General features: G+C 55.3%; 13 protein-coding genes across 13 annotated transcripts; 3 read left to right on the forward strand and 10 right to left on the reverse strand.

Annotated features, from left to right (window-relative positions):
• Window positions 1–705: 705 nt before the first annotated feature.
• Window positions 706–3,008, forward strand: L226DRAFT_463355 (uncharacterized protein; the record flags this gene model as incomplete). Its single annotated transcript, XM_067675787.1, has 2 exons — window positions 706–2,490; window positions 2,541–3,008. The coding sequence occupies 2 exons, from the start codon at window positions 706–708 to the stop codon at window positions 3,006–3,008; spliced, it is 2,253 nt and encodes a 750-aa protein (XP_067535461.1).
• A 672-nt stretch (window positions 3,009–3,680) lies between these two features.
• On the reverse strand, window positions 3,681–4,712 carry L226DRAFT_463280 (acyl-CoA N-acyltransferase; the record flags this gene model as incomplete). Its single annotated transcript, XM_067675780.1, has 8 exons — window positions 3,681–3,791; window positions 3,842–3,898; window positions 3,958–4,104; window positions 4,158–4,233; window positions 4,284–4,313; window positions 4,366–4,510; window positions 4,564–4,614; window positions 4,676–4,712. The coding sequence occupies 8 exons, from the start codon at window positions 4,710–4,712 to the stop codon at window positions 3,681–3,683; spliced, it is 654 nt and encodes a 217-aa protein (XP_067535462.1).
• Window positions 4,713–4,752: 40 nt separating this feature from the next.
• L226DRAFT_68126 (uncharacterized protein) lies at window positions 4,753–5,895 on the reverse strand. The gene is made up of 5 exons (XM_067687147.1): window positions 5,562–5,895; window positions 5,374–5,488; window positions 5,225–5,316; window positions 5,008–5,143; window positions 4,753–4,955 (listed from the first exon to the last, which is right to left on the reverse strand). Exons 1-5 carry the CDS (start codon window positions 5,660–5,662, stop codon window positions 4,908–4,910), a joined length of 492 nt encoding a protein of 163 aa, XP_067535463.1. The 5' UTR covers window positions 5,663–5,895; the 3' UTR covers window positions 4,753–4,907.
• Window positions 5,441–6,044, forward strand: L226DRAFT_535107 (uncharacterized protein). The gene is made up of 2 exons (XM_067680829.1): window positions 5,441–5,943; window positions 5,994–6,044. The coding sequence occupies exon 1, from the start codon at window positions 5,685–5,687 to the stop codon at window positions 5,919–5,921; it is 237 nt and encodes a 78-aa protein (XP_067535464.1). The 5' UTR covers window positions 5,441–5,684; the 3' UTR covers window positions 5,922–5,943; window positions 5,994–6,044.
• Window positions 5,896–6,875, reverse strand: L226DRAFT_68051 (uncharacterized protein). Its single transcript, XM_067687146.1, has 2 exons — window positions 6,311–6,875; window positions 5,896–6,248 (listed from the first exon to the last, which is right to left on the reverse strand). The coding sequence occupies exon 1, from the start codon at window positions 6,831–6,833 to the stop codon at window positions 6,336–6,338; it is 498 nt and encodes a 165-aa protein (XP_067535465.1). The 5' UTR covers window positions 6,834–6,875; the 3' UTR covers window positions 5,896–6,248; window positions 6,311–6,335.
• Window positions 6,876–8,058: 1,183 nt separating this feature from the next.
• On the reverse strand, window positions 8,059–9,474 carry L226DRAFT_535108 (DUF453-domain-containing protein). The gene is made up of 2 exons (XM_067680830.1): window positions 9,456–9,474; window positions 8,059–9,409 (listed from the first exon to the last, which is right to left on the reverse strand). Exon 2 carries the CDS (start codon window positions 9,351–9,353, stop codon window positions 8,169–8,171), a length of 1,185 nt encoding a protein of 394 aa, XP_067535466.1. The 5' UTR covers window positions 9,354–9,409; window positions 9,456–9,474; the 3' UTR covers window positions 8,059–8,168.
• A 74-nt stretch (window positions 9,475–9,548) lies between these two features.
• Window positions 9,549–10,816, reverse strand: L226DRAFT_535109 (thioredoxin-like protein). Its single transcript, XM_067680831.1, has 6 exons — window positions 10,727–10,816; window positions 10,610–10,673; window positions 10,529–10,549; window positions 10,373–10,477; window positions 9,814–10,311; window positions 9,549–9,748 (listed from the first exon to the last, which is right to left on the reverse strand). Exons 2-6 carry the CDS (start codon window positions 10,643–10,645, stop codon window positions 9,674–9,676), a joined length of 735 nt encoding a protein of 244 aa, XP_067535467.1. The 5' UTR covers window positions 10,646–10,673; window positions 10,727–10,816; the 3' UTR covers window positions 9,549–9,673.
• A 243-nt stretch (window positions 10,817–11,059) lies between these two features.
• Window positions 11,060–13,497, reverse strand: L226DRAFT_535110 (GMP synthase). Its single transcript, XM_067680832.1, has 11 exons — window positions 13,389–13,497; window positions 13,240–13,339; window positions 13,075–13,187; window positions 12,880–13,020; window positions 12,614–12,829; window positions 12,429–12,562; window positions 11,953–12,377; window positions 11,594–11,903; window positions 11,435–11,540; window positions 11,195–11,384; window positions 11,060–11,142 (listed from the first exon to the last, which is right to left on the reverse strand). Exons 1-10 carry the CDS (start codon window positions 13,443–13,445, stop codon window positions 11,367–11,369), a joined length of 1,620 nt encoding a protein of 539 aa, XP_067535468.1. The 5' UTR covers window positions 13,446–13,497; the 3' UTR covers window positions 11,060–11,142; window positions 11,195–11,366.
• A 201-nt stretch (window positions 13,498–13,698) lies between these two features.
• On the reverse strand, window positions 13,699–14,644 carry L226DRAFT_545788 (proline-specific peptidase; the record flags this gene model as incomplete). The annotated part of the gene is made up of 2 exons (XM_067682368.1): window positions 13,699–13,921; window positions 13,974–14,644. 2 exons carry the CDS (start codon window positions 14,642–14,644, stop codon window positions 13,699–13,701), a joined length of 894 nt encoding a protein of 297 aa, XP_067535469.1.
• Window positions 14,645–14,951: 307 nt separating this feature from the next.
• L226DRAFT_68182 (uncharacterized protein) lies at window positions 14,952–15,968 on the forward strand. Its single transcript, XM_067687148.1, has 3 exons — window positions 14,952–15,321; window positions 15,377–15,835; window positions 15,887–15,968. Exons 1-3 carry the CDS (start codon window positions 15,195–15,197, stop codon window positions 15,928–15,930), a joined length of 630 nt encoding a protein of 209 aa, XP_067535470.1. The 5' UTR covers window positions 14,952–15,194; the 3' UTR covers window positions 15,931–15,968.
• A 37-nt stretch (window positions 15,969–16,005) lies between these two features.
• Window positions 16,006–16,675, reverse strand: L226DRAFT_523183 (uncharacterized protein; the record flags this gene model as incomplete). Its single annotated transcript, XM_067678807.1, has 2 exons — window positions 16,006–16,490; window positions 16,552–16,675. 2 exons carry the CDS (start codon window positions 16,673–16,675, stop codon window positions 16,006–16,008), a joined length of 609 nt encoding a protein of 202 aa, XP_067535471.1.
• Window positions 16,676–16,955: 280 nt separating this feature from the next.
• On the reverse strand, window positions 16,956–17,773 carry L226DRAFT_613133 (uncharacterized protein). Its single transcript, XM_067686469.1, has 3 exons — window positions 17,324–17,773; window positions 17,199–17,267; window positions 16,956–17,143 (listed from the first exon to the last, which is right to left on the reverse strand). The coding sequence occupies exons 1-3, from the start codon at window positions 17,570–17,572 to the stop codon at window positions 17,090–17,092; spliced, it is 372 nt and encodes a 123-aa protein (XP_067535472.1). The 5' UTR covers window positions 17,573–17,773; the 3' UTR covers window positions 16,956–17,089.
• A 1,039-nt stretch (window positions 17,774–18,812) lies between these two features.
• On the reverse strand, window positions 18,813–19,185 carry L226DRAFT_535112 (uncharacterized protein). The gene has a single exon (XM_067680833.1). The coding sequence runs from the start codon at window positions 19,076–19,078 to the stop codon at window positions 18,899–18,901; it is 180 nt and encodes a 59-aa protein (XP_067535473.1). The 5' UTR covers window positions 19,079–19,185; the 3' UTR covers window positions 18,813–18,898.
• Between the last annotated feature and the right edge of the window lie 211 nt (window positions 19,186–19,396).

Raw genomic sequence — 19,396 nt, forward strand, 5'->3', positions numbered from 1 at the left:
CGCAAAGCCGACCCTTCCACTCCTTCCGTTGCGACAAAAGTGCTCCGATAGGTCACAATAGCAGCAAGCTGACTGCATACAAAGTTTGAGACCAAGCCGATGCCTACAGCGGCCTGCAGGGCGGGTTTGCGCCAGGTGTCGCTTTTGCAAGTACTAAGTACTGTCACTGGCAGACTGTAGTTTGTCTCGTCGAGACAAGCGCGCGGTCTTTTAGAAAGCCGCTCGACCAAGGCGCTTCAATTGATCCTATGCACTTCTCCTCTTTCCCCTGCTTTCTCCCGTCATAACGCCGTACTCTCATCGCCTCGACTCTCGGGCAGGCCATTCTTTTCTCCGAGGACCTCCGTAACGCGAAGAATATTTTGTTCGCGGGCGGAAAGGATTCACGGGTGGGAACATCTTCGACAGCTGGTAGAGGGTCTCACAGGTGAGCAATATTGTCTTTGTCGGGGCGGAGAAGTGGTCCTCAAGTTGAAATGGATGGCAGGCCCGTTAATTGGTACCATCGCGGCCACGCGCATACGAAGTAACAGCTCAGTGGAAAGTGTGGTGTCTGTGCGCGCGTATGCCCCACCTCGAACGTGTGTAATGCAGGGAACGAACATAAACAAGATGTCGATCGCAAGCTACGCAACAAGTCCGCCGCACCACGCCCAGCAGTACGACATGAGTGCGTACTTGCGGCAGCCCTCCTCCTCCCCAATTATGCACCGCGCAAGCGTACCTTCGAGCGCACAGATCCCGGCTCCCTTCAAAGCCCCCGCTCACAAGCACGCTCACCACCTGCACTCCATTCCTCCCCGTGAGAAATCTACGCGGACACTCATCATCGACCATCTCCTCTGGGTTCATGGCCGGACGCGCTTCGCACAGGCCCGGGCGGAGCTCGGCATGACAGATCGCACTGGTGGCTCGTCGTCCCGCAACTACCAGCATCGGGAGCGCCCAGAGAACTACGAGGAGGAAGAGGAGGTGTGGAGCGAAGGCGAGGACTACCGGGTATTGAGTGCGCGCGAGGGCGGGCCTGACCATACCCACGGCGAGGACGAGGAAGACCGACTGGAGAGGCAGGCCTTACCCCTCGCGCGGAATCTGCGCCTTCGTGCTGAGAGCGTCGAGAAGGTCGTGACTGCAATGCTCGACCAACCTCCCTTGGAAAAGCCCATGCATCCGGATGACCTCTTGGACCCGCCGACTTCGCCTTCTTTGCAGCCGCAGAATGCGCGGCAGCAGCATGAGCACACGCTTCCGAATGGCGTTCGCCTCCGCCTCGCCCTTGCCACAGTCATCAACGACTTCTTCTCCCGCCGCGCACCAGACCCGCGCAGCAGAACTCCTGTGGTACACACTGATGGCAACGTGCCAGCCTCATCTTTCCTGCCGTCCTCGCTCGTCCCACTTGCTGGCATGTCGTCTGCGTCCTTCGTTCCCGGTGTGGCGCGGCCACAGCACAAGCCCGTCCCTAGCGAATATATTCGCTCGCTGTATGCGATTGGCTCGGATCCTGACGCGTCCAACGCGCCCCCGTCATTGCGATGTCCTAGGCATCTGCATATGAGTTGCGAGATCTGCGTCGAGGCTAAGACGCAGTTCAACTCTCGTGCGGGGCAAGCGCGTGGTGGTCGGTCGACCTCAGGCCGTGCTGGTTCCACCACTGGCAGCAGCCCTGGCGACGGCTCCTCCTCGAGCAACGGTCCTGTGATCGCGACTGGAGTCACGGGCTGGCAAGATGGGAGCGGCATTGGGTCGGGCTTGGCGCGTCCAGGACAGCACGGGACGGTGCTCCGACGGCCATCCATGCCAAACGGTGTACCCGGACACGGCGCGGTCCCGACGATGCACAACACGAAGCTTGCGGAGCTGATTCCGCGGTTCTTGCGCCTCAGTGCGCTTGTCGCGATGGAACTTGGGCGGGAGGCGACGGAGGACCGAGCATCTGTCGATGGCGGAGATAGGCGCGACGAGGATGGCGTGAACAGCTCGGGAGCTCCGCGTACTCCGCGCCACATGCCCATGTCCCCGCAGACGTCGCCCCGGGTGCCTGCGCAAAGGCATCTTTCAGATTCCAGCTTCCACTTCAATGCGTTCCGGCCGTCTCGGGAGTGGTACTACGTCTTCGCAGGTCTTCTCACGAGGGCAGTCCTCGAAGGGTATCTCACCGCCAACTGGCGAGGTGTCGAGCCTCTCGAGGTGCTACTTGGAATTGGTCTCGCGATGTCGCCGCAGGTCTTACGCGCGAACGGAGGGACGAGGTCGCAGGATAACTCGGCTCCGAGCTCTTCAGGGTCTACGGCTGGACGTGCAAGTTGGAGCGGAGATCCCGAGTTCACAGAGTTCGACCCCGATGACCTCCCGGAACTCAGTGAGGCGGTCAAGGTGCTATTCCCTTCCCTGCGGGAGCCCATGGGCGGCGGTAATACCCCAATCTATTACCAACGCGAGGGAGCAGAACTCGAGTACGAGATTGAGATGACGGAGAGGCTGGCGAGGGTGAGTCTCCTATCTGTGCTGGATAATGACATGTCTGACCCCTGTCTCAGTTCTACGCGGTTCCCCAGTCAACCCCAGATGTTGCCACACACATGGAGGATCTCGCATGGCAGTTCCCTGCGGAAGCCGTCGAGCGCGCCGCGGTGCGATTCTGCGAAGCTATCGCGCGCTGGCGGGGCAAGCCTGAACTCGAGACTTACAAAAAGGCATCCTGGATCATCGGTTCGAAGGACCAATATCATGCGTCGGGTACTACGAATGGCTCGACGTCGAGCGCTGCTCCCGCGGCCATGTCGATCGAATCTCTCGTCCATTCCAACCCGACGAGCCCCAGCAACACTACCACAATGTCGACGCCCGTGTCGGCACGACCACCTGAGCCGGTGCGCTCGAGGAGACCGCCGATCGAGCAGTACTTCACGCCTCCGCCGAGCTTCGCGCTGTCGAGGAAGAGGCGTAGGGATGATGCGGATAGAGGAGAGGCCCGGCCTGCGCCTATGCCCCCTACGTATGGGTGAGGATCGCGGCGAGGGGACTATAGAATGGGATTGTTAGTTCTTATGAGTGGTATATGCGACGTGACCTACTACTGTATTATCCTTATTGGATGGTAAGTGCTGGGGTTGTTCACATTAGTGCGACGGTGGCTGATCACGCTTTACCTTGCAGTTGTACCATATATGTACCCGCTCTTCGATGCTGTCCAAGTTATCGTTCCCACTGTGTTCGTGACTGTTCACTCCGCTCTCACTGTCACCTATACCGAGATCGGGTAGAAGTCTCGTACTTGTTGCGCTAGCCACCATCGCAGGTGACGCTTACTGATACCTCGTACATTATCTGGCAAGAAGACCGGCCTCGATTCTAATGTCCATGTCCCTGTTTGAATACCATCTTCCGAAAATGCGTCCGACCTCAGCTCGAAGGCCGAAGTAACCAGCCTTGCGAAGTAAGATTGGCGGTACGCTTGCTAGAAGTCGCGCGTCACGCAAGATAATGACTTCTGATGTAACTCGTCGTGGTCTGGACAAGGACGGGAAGCCGGAAGAGGGTCTGCACCTTATTGTCGGGGGCGTACGTGACGACAGTGAAGTCCAGCCATCCTTTCCCTTTCCTTCCCTGAAAGGTCTTGCAGCGCAAGAGGGTAGAGAATGGTCTGCAGTTGGATAGTACACGATAGCGGTCTACACCTAGTTACTCTCCGTATGCTTGATATACGCCGACATCTCGAACGTCTTGTCCTTCGGAAGCAAGTGGATGGGGCCAGATCCTGCGACAGTATATCCGAGCCCTTCGTAGACCTGCACACAAGCCCATGAACGTGAGTCAGAATGCGCAACGTACAAGATACACTTACTCTGCTGGAACTGCCTGTCTCGAGGACAGACGCTACCCCCACAGCGTGGGCCTGCCCATCTTCAGTCCAGGCACTGGCGGCATGACAAGAATGACAAGGATGAGACTAACCTTGCTCTCTGCGAACTGCATGAGCGCCCTTGCGATCCCCTTACGGCGTCGTTGGGGATGTACTCCGATCAACTGGAGGTGGTATGCTCCGAGCTTCACGTCAGGACCCAACGCACGCTCGACCATATCGTCGTACTCGTCGAGAAACTGTGATATGGCGGTGAGAGACAGCATGTGTGTGAGGGGAAGACGCTACATACCTGAGTCCACCAGTCACGCAGCTCGAGTTCCAGCTTCGCCATGAGCTGGTTCCACCCTGCCTCGCGCTGAGCCTCGCTGAAGTGCTTGTCAGAACGGGAAGCGGAGTTTACCGCATCTGAACGTACGTGGAAAGGAACTTCGAACCGGGCGGGAACCTGGAAAGATACATATGAGCATCGCAGTCCATACCATAGATGCGTTACACACCAGACAGCAACCCCCACTACACCTTCATCGGGTAGCTCGGCGATATGGACCTCGCCCCCGTTGTTTGCAAGGGCAGCAGTAATGTGCGCCCTGTGCATTGGCTCCTGCAGGTCCTTATCGCCACCCAGGGCAAACGCAAAGAACCCTACGCAGCACGTCAGTCAAGGGTAAACAAGTTCATGATGAGCACATCCTCACGGTAGCTGAACGCTTCTGCGAGTAACTTGGTATACGCATCAATCTCCGCCTCTGAGCGCGCTAATTAGGAGTGTCTCTCAAGCATAAGTTCTAGGCCATCAAGGAGACTTACCAGAAGGGTCTGTGACTTGACGGACGGTGACAGACATGTTCGAGTCTATCAACGATGACGGGGTTGAGGTGTAAGGAGGTTTGAGCAGTAACGTTGTATATAGTTGTATATACTAGAGGGATCGCGGGGCATGAGAGAGCCGGAGATCCAAGCGCGAGGATGCGCCCGACGCAGAAGCCATGCCTCGTGACTTGTTGAAAAGGTGCGGGAGGCCGAACGGTCGCCACCAGACTCAGGGGACTAGAACGACCTGGAGTAGGATTGCATGTATACACAAACCCTAGCGTGGATGAGAGAATCCAACGACGACGCGCCGAGGATGATGGACGCACGGGTTTGCCAATTTCGGAACTTCCGTGTCTTGCTCCGAGGCGATAGGGCTCTCGGTGACATGCATACGTCGTTTTCGCCGAGTACACCGACCAGCTTCTGTCTTCAGGGTCTGCGAGTTCGGTCCATCGTGGTACGCTATCAGAATACCGGGCGTGGCGCATCGGCGCGCCTTGAGCCATGAGTATCGAGGACCAGAAGCATAAGATGATGCGTTACCGAAATCTTTTTGCGCATTCAGAGAGCACCATTCGCAGGCACTGACGTACATAGAGGGAGGCTAGGGCTCGCTGGCCACGCTGTTCTCTCTCCTACATAGTGTCAGCGATGATGAGGGAGGGGCTCCTTCCCACCAAGAGGAGACTTACTACTACAAGGTCTTCGGCAACCTCACAGATCGTACCAATACGCCGGTGGTCGTCCTGCATGGCGGACCCGGCTTGTCGCACGATTATGTTCTTCCCCATGCCGACCTCTCTACCACTGATCCATACGGCGCACATCCTGTCATTCTCTACGACCGGATCGTGAACGTTTGAACGGTCGCTCTACTCACCTTCCCGACAAACCGTCCACGTTCTGAACAATCGACCTCTTCATCGACGAGCTCGCCAACGTCCTCGAATATTTCGGCATCCAGGACGAATTCCACCTCATTGGGCACTCGTGGGAAGGGACGATGCGGGCCGAGTTCGTCGTCCGGCACCATCCTGCTCAGGGGCTGAGACGCCTAGTGATCGCGGATTCGCCAGCTGCGTTGGACCTATGGTCACAATCATTCAAAGAGCTGGTCGAGGCCTTCCCGAAAGATGTCAAGAATGCTCTGAGGAGGAATGTGGACGAGGATAGGCAGATATACTACGCGGCGATGTTGAAGGTGTATGCCCTGCCGGGTGCATCCGTTCCACATGTCTAGGGAACTAGTTTATCTCGTGTACCTAGGGGAAAGAAAGCATGAATGTGCTAAAACACGAACTCATCCACGTACCGGGTCAAAGTAGCCACCGTTGTACTTTACAGGTGCTGTGTCTCAACGGGCATTAACAATATTAACAAGACCGTACTGGCTCATTGACAATGGCGATCACTCAGTACGCAGAAACCGCCATCCTTATGGAGAGCTTATGAAGTCACGACTGCGAAACCTACTACATAGTACTGCCTTGCCGGAGCAGGTTTACGCACATGAGATGACATTCAAGCTGCTCCTGTGCAGCGACGACGCGAGGGGCCAAAACAAAGGCTAATTGACCACAGTATTTCATTAGTCGTAATCCTTCACGCGAAGAGCTGCAGCAGACGTACCTTTAACACCTATTCCACGCGTACCTTAAACCACCTCATTGGCGTATCCTCCATCTGCAAGACCGCCTTCACGCGCTGGACATCTTCTCGGCTGATTGTCGTATTGAAGGCGGCTACGGAGCTGTTGTCCTTCAGGACAAACATGAACGTCCCGGCGGTAGGATCCAGCAATATGATGTTGCGCCACAGGCGAGGAAGCGTCGGTACTGCGCGATATATATCTCTGGGGATGGCAAGAAGGAGAGAGTATATCGCGGAGAGCCACACGAACTTGCTTCGCCGTCATCTTCTCAAGCTGGCCAGGCCTCACCATCTCGTGGTATTTCCTGCAAAACCGATCGAGGCATTCGGGAGACAACTGAATGCCATATGCGCGAGTTGCCCTGGCTCCTTGAAGAATCAATCTTCTCGGTGGGGGGCGTGGGGGAGGAGTTTGAGCCTCGGGCACCGACGAGCCTGCCTGGGGCTGGAGGTCGGGTTGAGCGACAGCAAGGTCGAGTTGGGAGACAGTAGAGTTAGACATGATGAATGGATAGAGGACAACGTAGAGGTGGAGAGGCAGGTCAAGGTTGTGGGCCTGATACTTACCGCTCGAACATGCTTATAATAATCACCAGACGCCCGGTGCGGCCCCTCATTGATTGACGTCAATGACATAATCAAAAAGATAGTTATGTGGGCTTTCGGAGCCTGAATCTCTTTGTATCCGGCGGGTTTTTAGTAGCCGTAAACTGTTCTATTGTTCTCATAGCATAAAGCACGAGCACCCACTGGTGTCCACGCTCGTCCACCCTTGCCTCCTTCTTCCCTTGCAGACCGTTCAGGCTGTGAGGCGTCATGCCGACTCCACACAACCTCCTCTCGCTTATACCCACACTGATCGACGAACTCAGCGGGTAGCAATTGTTCTACAGCCTCAAGTTGAAGACAACAGTCGAGATGAGGAGGGACCGGAGGGTCAGTACCGCCGCTACATCGCCCAAGCCCTTCTACTAACTCATACCCAATCACCAAGATGGTCTCGGCATCGGAGACGTATCCATGACTAACACATTGGCGACCACCCCAGATAGTCTGTCCAAGAACTACGAGCCTGACGCCGCGGTCTTCCACACTCAGACCACGAAGAAGAAGGCTCCTAGTGACAAGAAGTCTGAGGCCTACTCAAGAGGCACGAGACCGAGTACCCCGAGACGCCATCCGCTGTTCCTCGGAACCATCCCAATGACGAACGGGCTGAACGGGATGGCGTGGAAATCCCTGAAGGTGGACCAAGTTCCAGTCGAAAGACTCGCCGGACGGGCAAGGGGAAGGAACCTGAGGTTCCGACAGGACAGTGCGCACCAGGTCCGAGTCGTACTTCTCAGAGGACGGACGTAGGCGAAGTTGGTATCCCGGAGGTAGGACTGAACGAGTCAGCTCCACGGCGGACTAGTAGGAGGACGGGAAGGGGAAAGGAGGCTGAAGTCCAAGTGGAGGGGCAGGGCGAGCTAGTACCTCGGAGATCGAGTAGGAATTTGGGCCGGAGGAAGGAAGCTGAGATCCCGGTGGAGACGGAGCCAGGTCTGAGCCGGAAGTCGCAGAGGACGAGGGTCAGCAAGGCCGGAGTTTCTACTCAGGATTCGAAGAAGACGAAGCGGTAGTTAACGAAACAGTTGTGACGATCGTTTGTTCTTGTTCTCATATAATCAGTGTCCCTTTCGGAATGAGTTGGAATTCTGTCTGAAGCTTGCACGCGGCCATGATTTTCCGCATACGAACCAATGGGTAACATTGATTACACCCTATCTACACACACGTATGCGATTGTAAGATCTGTAGCTCGGCAGGCTGTAGAGAAAAACTCATTGTATGACGATCACCACCATACTACGCCTTGCATGAGCCTCCTCCCTGTGCGCACCACTTGCGCATTGAGCACAGCACCAACTTCATCGAACTTCGCGCCGACATCGACCGTCCCTCCCGGATGCTGTATCCGAACTAGCTCTCCTTGCACGACCCTCTTTCTCGACCGCGCCTTGGTCACAATCTCGTGCGCAAGGGTTCCCTTCACGCCAGCTGCGACTCCCAGACACAGGCCCACAGTCATCGGGACGGCCTTGTGCAGGACACCCATGGAGAATGCATGGATGACGATATCCACGCCTGCATCTGCGTCCGAGCTGGAAGCGGGCTCGCTCAGGACGGCGATTTTGGGCTGAGCCTTCGCTGATGGATCGAGACCCATGCGCACAGCGCCGGCCTGACGAATGCGCTCCAAGGTAGCCTCAACATCGGGACGCGTCAGATGTTCGGCGGTGACTTGTTCTGCGAGACCGAGCGCCTTGGCGAGTTGCTCCGCTGAAATGAAGACCGTGGGGTTCGTCGCATCGACAAGCGAGACGGGGATCGTAGCGGACGCGTCGTTGCCGAATACCACGGTGTCCACCGCGGACCCGGTGGGAAGGAGCTTTCCCGTCCGTGCACCTCCCGGGTTGACGAACTGAAGGACGATCCGAGAAGCTTTCCCAGGAACGCCCGCAGTTTCGACCTCTGGGCGGGTGAGGTCTGGCGAGAGGTCAGGAGTGACAGGAAAAGTCGTGTCAATCAACTTCGAGGTGTTCGTGTTGAACGAGCGTACGGTCGCGAGACCGGGTTTCCCATCGACCATCCTGGGCGAGCAGAGGCCTTCATCCAGTGCAAAGACGCCAATCATGCTTGAAAGGTTGCCACAGTTTCCGGAGAGATCGAGCGCGCCGTCATCAATGCCCACCTGCACGAAGGTGTAATCGACGTCTGCCCCCGACTCTGGTGAAGAGGGCGGTCCGACGACGCAGATCTTCGAGAGGCTGGATACGCCTCCTCCCATGCCGTTCAGCTGGCGACGATATTCCGGGTCCGGAGAGCCCATGATGCCCTGGAAGATGGGTGGCCAGTCTTCTTGGCTCTCTGGCAGGTCTGAGCGCTTCAAAAAGATGCCTTTGGAGGTTCCACCTCGCAAGAATGTCGCAGGAAGGGGATTAGCGATGCGGGACAGAAGTCGGCGTTGCATCGGGGCCATTGCCGTCAGACTCTGTCGTGCAGAACAAGCTGCGATGAGCATCCTGGAATGCGATGCTATTCACTTGTGAGCTTGGTCAGCTATTGTTATTTCGGAACCCACCTACGAGACCCGTTCGTGGTGGCAAGGAGCACCGTGGGTTGACCGTGAAACTCACCCAGTACTAGGGATCCACGTGGGATTTAGCGCTCGGTCTCAGGTCACGCGCAGCTTTGCGAATCTCGGGCATGCCATTGTGCTACCTACATAGTTGACAACCCGAGAAATGTGTTCAATGCGTCCTGACGATAGTACTAGTACGAGTTCCCAGTAAAGGTGGACTACGCCGCCACTGGCTGTTTGGCAGCCTTGCGCTGGAACCCGGGATGATTCTTCCACAGCTCGATCTGGAGAGCCTGGAGTCCAAAAGCGCAACTGAGCTAAGGAATCGCCAAAAAGGTGTGAGCTACAGTAAACTCACCTCATCCCAGTGGTTCTTTATACTCGGACGCTCGTGAAGGTCCTGTATGTACTGCCGGAACCGCGCAAACTTCTCGCTCCCGATCGCGTCGCGCATCTTCTGGCCCTCTTCGTTGCTGTACGCACCCAGACCCGTCTTCAAGAAGAGCATCATGCGCATAACGAACGGAGCGACCGCGATATCAGCAATGGAAAACTGGCCAACCGCGAACCCCGTTGGGGCTAGCGCCTGCTGGAGCTTCTCGATTGCCTGCAGGATGGGCTCTGCGGGGGAGCCAAGGAAGAAGGCACCCTTGAACGGGTCATGGACGTAGTTGACGTAGAGCTGGATGAAGGTGCGCGCTTTGGTTCGGAGTACCGGATCGCTTGGCAGGAGGTGTGCGTCGGGGTAGATCTCGGCGATGAACTCGAGCAGCGGGAGCGATTCGAACAGCTTTGCAGACTCCGGGGAGGGCTGATCTGAGGGGACTTCAGGTCCTCCGTAGGTTATAGCGGGGATCTGCATGCAAATCGTCATCCGTCATAAGCATACGATATGCGGGTTTCTTTCGAGTACGTGCCTTGCCCAGTGGATTGATCTTGTAATACCATTCGGGCTTCGTCCGCCCTTTGTCAAACTCATGGACCGTATACTTCGCACCCGCTTCGTCCAGAGCCAGGCGTACCTACGAGGGCAGGATGAATGGTGTATATTCACGGAAATGAGTCCTACCCACCCTCTCAGAGAAGGGGGAATACTGACAACGCAATAGGAGATGAGTGATGGGCTCTTCCAACAATCACTCGATTGAACTCACCGCTGCGGTATAGAAGGTAATCTGCTGTCCAGACATTGTATAGATCGCAATGTGGGAGATCGAGCTAATGCAGAGTAAGTATGGACGGTATATGTAGTGGCACGGCGATCGAGTCACCGCATGCACCGGCTCCGACATGGGATCAACCCAGTGACAACCTGACAACCGGAGTACCCCAGCCAATAAACCCACCCCATACCCCTACGGAAGTGTGGGATGAAACGGGCTGGGTTCGAGGATGACGCCCTGGAGCGAGCGTGTATCATCCCCAGACAACGGCAGAGACGCTTACTACGTCGAACTTCGAGCTTTCCCTAGGATTCGCCATACCTTCTGCGTCAAGTTGTGTCCCACTGCCAGGTTAGTCAGAACACCCCGGACGCTATGTCGCGGATTTGGATGGTACCACTTCGAAACGGGCAGTCTGCAACACCACACCACACTGTATGTCACCCGTGATTAATGATTCACCACTGCGGCTACCACCGCTCGTGAATTCTGGGTATGAGTGCATGAATACAGCAATGTTATCGCTGCGAGTCGACTATGAGCTCGATGCAACAACAGGAGCATCTCGCAGCGTACCTATTGAAGTCATCACCGAGACCACCGGATGCTCAGTGCATCTTCGATGTGGACACTCCGGTGAAACATACCATTCAAACCACACTCCATACGACCAACGTACAACCAATGTAATACACACGACTCCGACTTGCTGAATCGATACAGGACCTTCTTTTCTATAATGCGCCATCTACAACCACTCAACAGTCTATGACAGACTTCAGTCCCAGCGACAGGAAAATGTGCATTAGTACTCACCGCAGGAGGTTTCGACGAGATGTCATAGGTGACACGGTTGATGCCAGCCACCTCGTTCGTGATGCGTGACGATATCCGGCGGAGCACCTCCGAGGGGAAGACGAACCTAGACAGCTCGGTCAGCTTCAAAGCAGCGTTGCAAACGAAGATCACGTTCACCAATCGGCCGTCATGAAGTCCTCCGACTGGACAGCGCGTAAGGCTATTACTTGCTCGTACGTCCTGGCATCGCCCATAACACCGACAGCCTTTACAGGCAGGAGCACAGCAAATGCCTGGCTAATTTGGTCGTAGAGACCTGCCTTCCGGATCTCCTCGATGTAAATGTGATCGGCCTGCTGGAGGATCTTCACCTGCTCTCGCGTGACGGGCCCGAGAATACGGATGGCCAGACCAGGACCGGGGAAGGGATGACGCTGGACAAGGTGGTTGGGGATGGAGAGGAGACGACCAAGGGCGCGGACCTCGTCTACAAGACAGTCAGTGACAGCGCAAATGAGGGAATGCACACGAATTACCTTTGAACAGTTCTCGTAGAGGTTCAATCAGTTTCAGCTTCATGTCCTTTAGCAGACCGCCGACATTGTGGTGTGTCTTGATGGTCGCACTCGGCCCCTTGAAGCTGATACTCTCGATGACGTCGGGGTAGAGCGTACCCTGCAACAGCCACTCGATCTTGCCTTTTGCCTCTGCGCCCTTTGCCTCCTCACGCTCGGCTTCGGCCTCGATCTTCGCAGCCTCCTCTTCGAAGACGTTGATGAACGTGTTGCCGATGATCTTACGCTTTTGCTCGGGGTCCTCAACGTCCTTGAGACGAGATAGGAAGAGCTCGGACGCATCGACAACTGTCAAGTTGACGCCGAGATCCTTGTTAAGCATCTCATGGACCTGCTTCGCCTCGTTGAGACGAAGGACACCATTGTCGACCATGATAGCATGAAATCTGGAATATTGTAAGAGAGTAGATAAGACAACCATTCATGTTAAACCTCACCGGTCACCGATGGCTTCGTGCATGAGTTTTGCAGCGACAGAGCTGTCGACACCACCACTGACGGCTCCGATCACGCGGCCCTTAGGGCCGCAGATCTCACGGATACGCGCAATCTCCTTTCCGATGAACTCTTCCTGTAACTTTGTGAGTGCACGCTTCCCAGAGAAGTAACAGGGAAAACGTACCATGGTCCAGTGTTGCTTGCAGCCACAGATGCCGACGACGAACTTCCCGATCACTTCCCGACCCCTTTTTGAATGCGTGACCTCAGGGTGGAACTGAATACCGTAGAATGGCTTGGAGTTGTGGGCGATTGCCGCATATGGCGCGTTGTCTGTGCGGCCAATGATGTGGAAGTCTGGAGGCATCTCGGACAGCTTGTCTCCGTGCGACATCCACACCTATAGGTAGGGCGTTAGGGAGATTGAGCAGGTGCAGGGGTGACACGCACCTGGAGCTCATCTCCCAGCCCCTCAAATAGAGCATCGACCCCCTTGTTGTCCCCGCCGATCTTCGCAATCTTGACCTGGGCGAAACCATATTCACGGTGTTCGCACTTGGCAACCTTGCCCTTCATCGTCCATGCCATCTCCTACTTTCCCAACGTCAGCCCTCGGTAGATCCCACTTGGACTGTAGCCACGCACCTGTAGACCATAGCAAATACCCAGAACGGGAACTCCGAGCTCGAAGACCTCCGGATCCACATGCGGCGCATCCTTGTCGTAGACGGAGTAAGGAGAACCGGAGAGAATCACGCCTGCGTATGCCATGTCAGCGTCCTGCGCACCACATATATCATTTCAGATAACCTTTCGGCTTAAAGTTTAGGTCCTTGATCTTCTGGGTGCATGGCATGAGCTCAGCGTAGACATTGAGTTCTCGACATCTTCTGGTGATCAAATGGCTGTACTGCGAATGAGCTTCAGCAATAGTTATCGCTGCAGGACACACAACCGACCTGGGATCCGAAGTCGAGAATGAGTATGGTGTCGAACTGGTCGTGAATCTCAGCCATGGTGGAAGTACGGAGCAAGCGAGCTTGCAGGATGCGATGCACGCCAGTCAAGGGTATGCAGACAATTTGCAGATAAGATAGACGCGCAATGAATCAATGAAGCGTTATGGGCGCTTGATCGGTATACCTACGAACGACCACGCGCATTGACCGACCATCTGTGTTCTCTCTGGGCTTACTATATGACGGCTGCTGTGGAATACCGTTGCAACATATTCGTACATGCTGGTGTTCGTGTGTGAAACGCGTCTCCTCAAGCCCCCAAGAATTCCGCCACAGTCTCCATGTACTTCTCCCTCTCCTCGAAGAATGGCGTGTGGCTCGACTCCTCAAAAGTTATGAACTTTGCGCCGGGGATATTGTCGATGTACGCTCGGGTGACGTACTCCTGCGCGATGTCATAACGGCCGTTGATGACCAGGGTTGGTACGTTGATTTCGTGGAGGCGACTTCCGATATCCCATCCAGTCAAAATCCTGAACACGAGTTAGAGGAGAAGGTGGACTGAGACATGCGTTCGCGGCTTACGGTGCTTCATCAACGGTACGATCTGCGTTCTCTCCATATATGTAGAGCATTGATGTCTCTAGATCCTTCGGCAAGGGCTTCACTCTGCAGCCGTGTACGGCGTAGACCTCCTGCATCGCGTTCCAGTACCCGACCCGATCTTCAAATCCCTTCGCCACTGCGTCCTTCACGCTTTGCGGGAACTTTTCCAGCAGCTCCATGAAGCTCTTCCTCCACAGCGCGATTGCGGACGGAGAGTCAGAGATGACCAGTCGCCTCAGTCCCTTCGGCTGCCTCCGCACAATCAACTCGGACGCCATCATCCCTCCCCACGAGTGCCCAACAATGTGGTACCCCTCCTGGATTCCAAAGTGCTGGACGAGGTTATCGAACTCGTCGAGGAATAGGTCGATGTTCCAGAATTCCTTCGGCTTTTCTGGGAGGCGCGTCGAGCGGGCGTTACCGATCTGGTCGTAGAAGATGACGGGATACGAGTGGTCGGCGAGGTCGGCGAGGTCGGCAAGAGGAAGTGTGTAATCGTGGGAGAGCCCGGGACCACCGTGGAGGACGATGACCGGGGTGCGAGTACGGTTCTCGAGGTCGCCAAAGACCTTATAGTACGTCTGGTGAGTCTCGCCTTGGTATGGGAAGGGAATGTGTCCTTCTTTCATCTCGACAGTGGCTTTGAGCATGGCGAAGTGCGTCTGTGAGGCAGAGGCAAGGGTAAACACTGAAGCAAGGAATGGAATACGCATCGCGAGCTCGGGGAAAAAGTACCGTACGGAACGCCCGTTACGGCGAGTTGGCTGGATGTCTCGGGCATCTTGAGTATATGTGAGGCACCTTGAAAACAGTCACACATTTCATCAGCCCGGTCAGCTTCTAGCGCAAGTACGCGCCATTCAAGATCCCTGACCGTATTACACCTGGGCGGTGGGTCGCCGGTGATATCAGCTTTGGCGCCTCCTTCCTTCGCAGTGCGTGGACGACCACATGGTTGCGCCGGAATGATGAAGTCTGCAATCCGATGTCTTGATGATCAAGACCATGAATATCAAATCCCAAGCTTTTCTGCGAAGCCTTGCGATCGGTGAGCGCATCAGGTCTTTGCTTCATCCGGCTTGACGACTTCCCGTCCGCGCGAGACATGGGCCTGAGACCTGAGGTCATGCATGTCTCGTCAAGCTTGTCCGGCTGGCACTCCGTCTCTGTCGTCAATCCCTCCCCCGATTTGCGGACCCAATGCTCTCTCCGACAGCGAAGGCTCTCTTGCTCCTCGTTGTGAATGTTGTCAATGTCCTCTACATCCTATCCCACGTGAGAAATGCGTTCTCCCCGCGACCGGCACTATCTCAAGAACAGGAATACTGTAAGCCCCTTTCAGCTCTCGTTCCTGTTCAGGAAGCTCACACTCTTTCGTGTAGCATGGCGTGGCCATGACTTCCCGGAGCATCTCCCGCTTCCCTTCAAGGTGGAGCGGGTCCCGGTTACTCTTGAGGAGTCGGTGCATTACCCTCCACTCGGCGCACCTACGGACCAGGAATGGCTATCCATCGCCTCCCCGAGCTACGGCTACATCCGCCTTGGCCCAGAGGACCGCACGTTTGTCATCACAATGTTCCACGAGCTGCACTGTCTCCGCATGATCAACCGTGCGTTCTCTAAGATGCCTGGCGCGACGGTCTACCATATCAAGCATTGCTTGAACTACATTCGCCAAGGCGTCCTCTGCGATCCTGACCTGACGCTGGAGCCGGGTAACTTCGAGGAGAGGGACTTCGAGGTAGAGAGAGTTGGAGGGACGCACATGTGTCTCAATTGGGACCCGCTGTACGAGTGGGTGGACGATAACTACTACGGGTGGATCAACCGTACTGGATGGGGTGAGTAATTACTGGTTCCCTTCATCTGACTTGTGCTTACAGCATGTATAGTGCCCCCGCACGCGGGATCTGAACAAGAGGCACACCCTTCATGACCGCAGTCCCACATCCTATGCATGTATTCTACTGTACAACAAGTGCCCGGCAATCCACTAGCTTCTCGCGCAATGTCATCTCCGTCTGGCGGCCTCCTCCAAGAATTCCCGATAGTTCTCCTCGGCAGCCTTATACACCACCGTCCAATCCTTGCAAGAATGGGTGACGGCTGAAACTGTGACTGTCGGGCCCGACGGGGCGCGGACGGTCTCGATATGCAGGTCCCCGCGACACATCACTGTCTGCCGGAGGTAGTTCATGCAGTGCTGCACGATCTCCCGTTTACCCGGCCGCGCGTCGGGCGAAGTGTCCAGATAGAAGTCGACGATCACGTCGCGGATGATGTCTAGGCAACGCAGCTGGTGGAACATCGACACCGTGAACGGACGCCCGTCGGGCCCAAGGTGAATGACCGTGCCACCCGAGGGGAGCGTCGCGTTCCACTCAGCCACCCCGATGTCGGTCTCGAGGGAGTAGTGCACACTGTCTTCGTGTGAGAGGTGCACCGGGTCGAGCGGTGGGAGTGGCCATGCGCGCGGGTAGTCGCGGCCGCGGTACGCTGTAGTTCCCGTGCATGGGATTAGTTCTTTGTGCGAGCGAAATGGAAATGATATACATACTAAACTGGTGTGCTTGCTCTGCATCCGCGCGCTCTCCCTTCGAATTCCGGCCTACGGTGAAGAGGGTCACGGATACGAAGAGCAGCGCCACGGATATCCTCAGGTAGTTCGATGAGAACCCCATGGAGGAACGTCGGGTTGCTGGGGAAGCTTCGATTTCTCCTGCGAACGTTCGGGGCATCGCAAGAAGAGCAGGGGGACGGAAGCCAGACGGGATGTCCTCATATAAAGTTCTACCTGCAGATCCGGCACAGGTTTGAATGTTCAGATGATGAGATCATTCAAAGCTTCTCCGACCGGGGCGGGGAATGTGAGTCTCGTTTAGTAGCTTCTCAGTTTACTTAGGACGATTGAAGGGTCAATATTTGTTCATTGGTACCTTTTGGTGTCGAGCTTGAATTTCACGGCTAGACGCAGACGTCTCAATCACTCTGATTCGTGATATACACGTTCCGATAGGATTGTATAATGCCAAGTGCTGTACAACCCTGATATACACGACCCGAAACCCCATGAACGGGGATAAATAATCGAAGGGCTACAAAAGCGGATGAAAGCGGGCGAGGGCGGTTGGACCGCTCCTGGCAGTGGTCTGGAACATTGACGTGTCAGCTGCGTGCATCGAAATGTCGCGCGAGGAAGCCTACCATGCGCTTAGAAGCACTGCTCGCTGTTGGCCGCGGCCGTGCAGTCAACGTTAGGGGGGACAGCATCCGCTGGAAAGGCAAGTCAATGAGCAAAGGGTTTTAGACAGCTGATCAGAAGCACTCACCCTCAAACTCGACGGGGACAGCAGACGCCGCAACGGCAAAAAAGGCGAGGGCGAAGAAGAGCTGCTTGAACTGCATGGTGATTGAGAAGGGCAGTTGAAAGGGTTCGAGTGGAAAACTGGAAGTGACTGAGAAGCGGGCTGCTCGTGGAGAACCATTGCAAATGCGCAGTGGGCCTTTATACCCGTTGGCTCACTGCACGGCACGTAGGCTGTCTCAATGGCTATGCATCCGCTACATTCGCGTATCATCGTTAGCTGAGCGGTGAGGATTGGTCAGGGCCTCCCAAGTCCCGACAGTCCCGAGACGATCACGATCGCACGCGGTCCCGATGCAATGGTCAGACGGTGCCTATCTGCCAAGTACGCATGGTATTCTGAGGCTATCGGACATGTGTGTCACCGTCGGATATACATACCATCCACGGCTTTTGCTCCGGGTGGAAGGAGACGTTGAAGGTACGAGCAGAGGTACGGACGCACTTGGCCTATCTCCTAGAGGAGGCATGATGCAATGAGTACCCCTACAATGTGGAACCGTATCAGTTTTGATGCGCGTGTGCGAACTGCGAGACCAAATAAGTACGGGGGCTGACCAGGAGAGGAGTCTTGTGTTCACAGCAAGGTGCACTCCTTAGATGATTGTAGCGTTTGCGATCCTGAGTTGACGTAGTTCACGACAGGCTTGGCAAGTGGGGGATCAATCTGTCCAATAGGCGGCGTAGTCGAACGTATTGCTCGCGCAGTGGACGGCGACGGTGCAGGCGCCTCTGCTTTGTTGCGAATTCACCATTGGTGGTTGGGCGGCGACAGCCTCGGAGCGCCAAAAGACTGGTGACGAAAGTCTGTCCGCTCTTCCGGCGATCACATCAGAGGTTGATCTCGATAGTGATGAGCGCTGCCATCACCACCAAGCTTTCGCCTTCCCATTTCCGTCATCCACCTGTGCAGAGAAACATCAGAACGGGGATGTAACTATTGCCAGCTGAGCCTACGGCCCGAACTTCACTCATCATCACCGCCCGCTCACGGCGAGCCTGTGTCTATTGAGTACATATCCATCAGCACTTTCTCTATTTGCTTGGAAGCGTATGTAATCGTATAGAATCGATGCAATCTGCGGAATCTAAAAAATTTATCTGGCGGGAATAGAATCGCATCCATTGAAGTCCCCCCAAAATTATAATCGGCGCAATTTCCTTGCAATATTGTAGAATTTGAATGCAATCACATAGAATCGCTCAGAATATGGGTGTTTTCTTCGAGGAATAGGGGTTGCAATCAATTGCAATCGCATGGGATGTCCATCCAATGAATGGATGATCATTAAGTGAGACATCTGAATTGACCAATCGCAAAATAGACAGTATTGATCGATTGACAAGAGTAACTACATGGTATAACACATACATCCATAATGACAGGCTAATGAAACGATGGATGGCCAACGGCCATGATCCGCGAGATAGAGGAGGAGATGGTAGCGGGGCGGTACTCCAGGCGGAAGCAAGCACAAGGAATAGGCGAACAGGTCAAGACGGGGGAATCCAGCCGAGCCATGAGCGTGGCAGCGAGGCATTAGCAGGAGCAAGGACAGATCTTGATAGTCCAGGGTATTGAATTTGCGAACCATGCAGGGCAAGCGAGAGAGAGGACAGGCGAGAGAGAGGCAGGCAAGAGAGAGGTGAGCGAGGGAGAGTAACAGACAGACAACCGAGAGAGAGGCAGCCAAGCGACGAACAACAAGCAGGAAGCCATGCGAAGATATTCGAACTTGAACGTTGGACTTGCGGACGAAAACTGGATGCGAGCAGGGAGCAAGAGAACGAACGTCACAGTGGGTGGCGCAGGTGCGGGCAGAGAGTTCCGGGGGAAGGAAGAGTTAGAGGAGAAGGACAACAACACCTGGAGACGTTTGGGTTCGGTCGTGATAAAGATCAGGTCGGAGCTCGAATTAGACAAACAAATCAAAAGCTCGATAAGCGTCGGACCTCCGGATATCGAAATTCCGCTCATTCCAAGCCTTTGCAATCTTATCGGAATTAGTTACAATTTCCATGTTCACATTTTACACCT

Source organism: Lentinus tigrinus (genome assembly GCF_003813185.1).
Source record: "Lentinus tigrinus ALCF2SS1-7 unplaced genomic scaffold L226scaffold_12, whole genome shotgun sequence".
Lineage (NCBI taxonomy): Eukaryota > Fungi > Basidiomycota > Agaricomycetes > Polyporales > Polyporaceae > Lentinus > Lentinus tigrinus.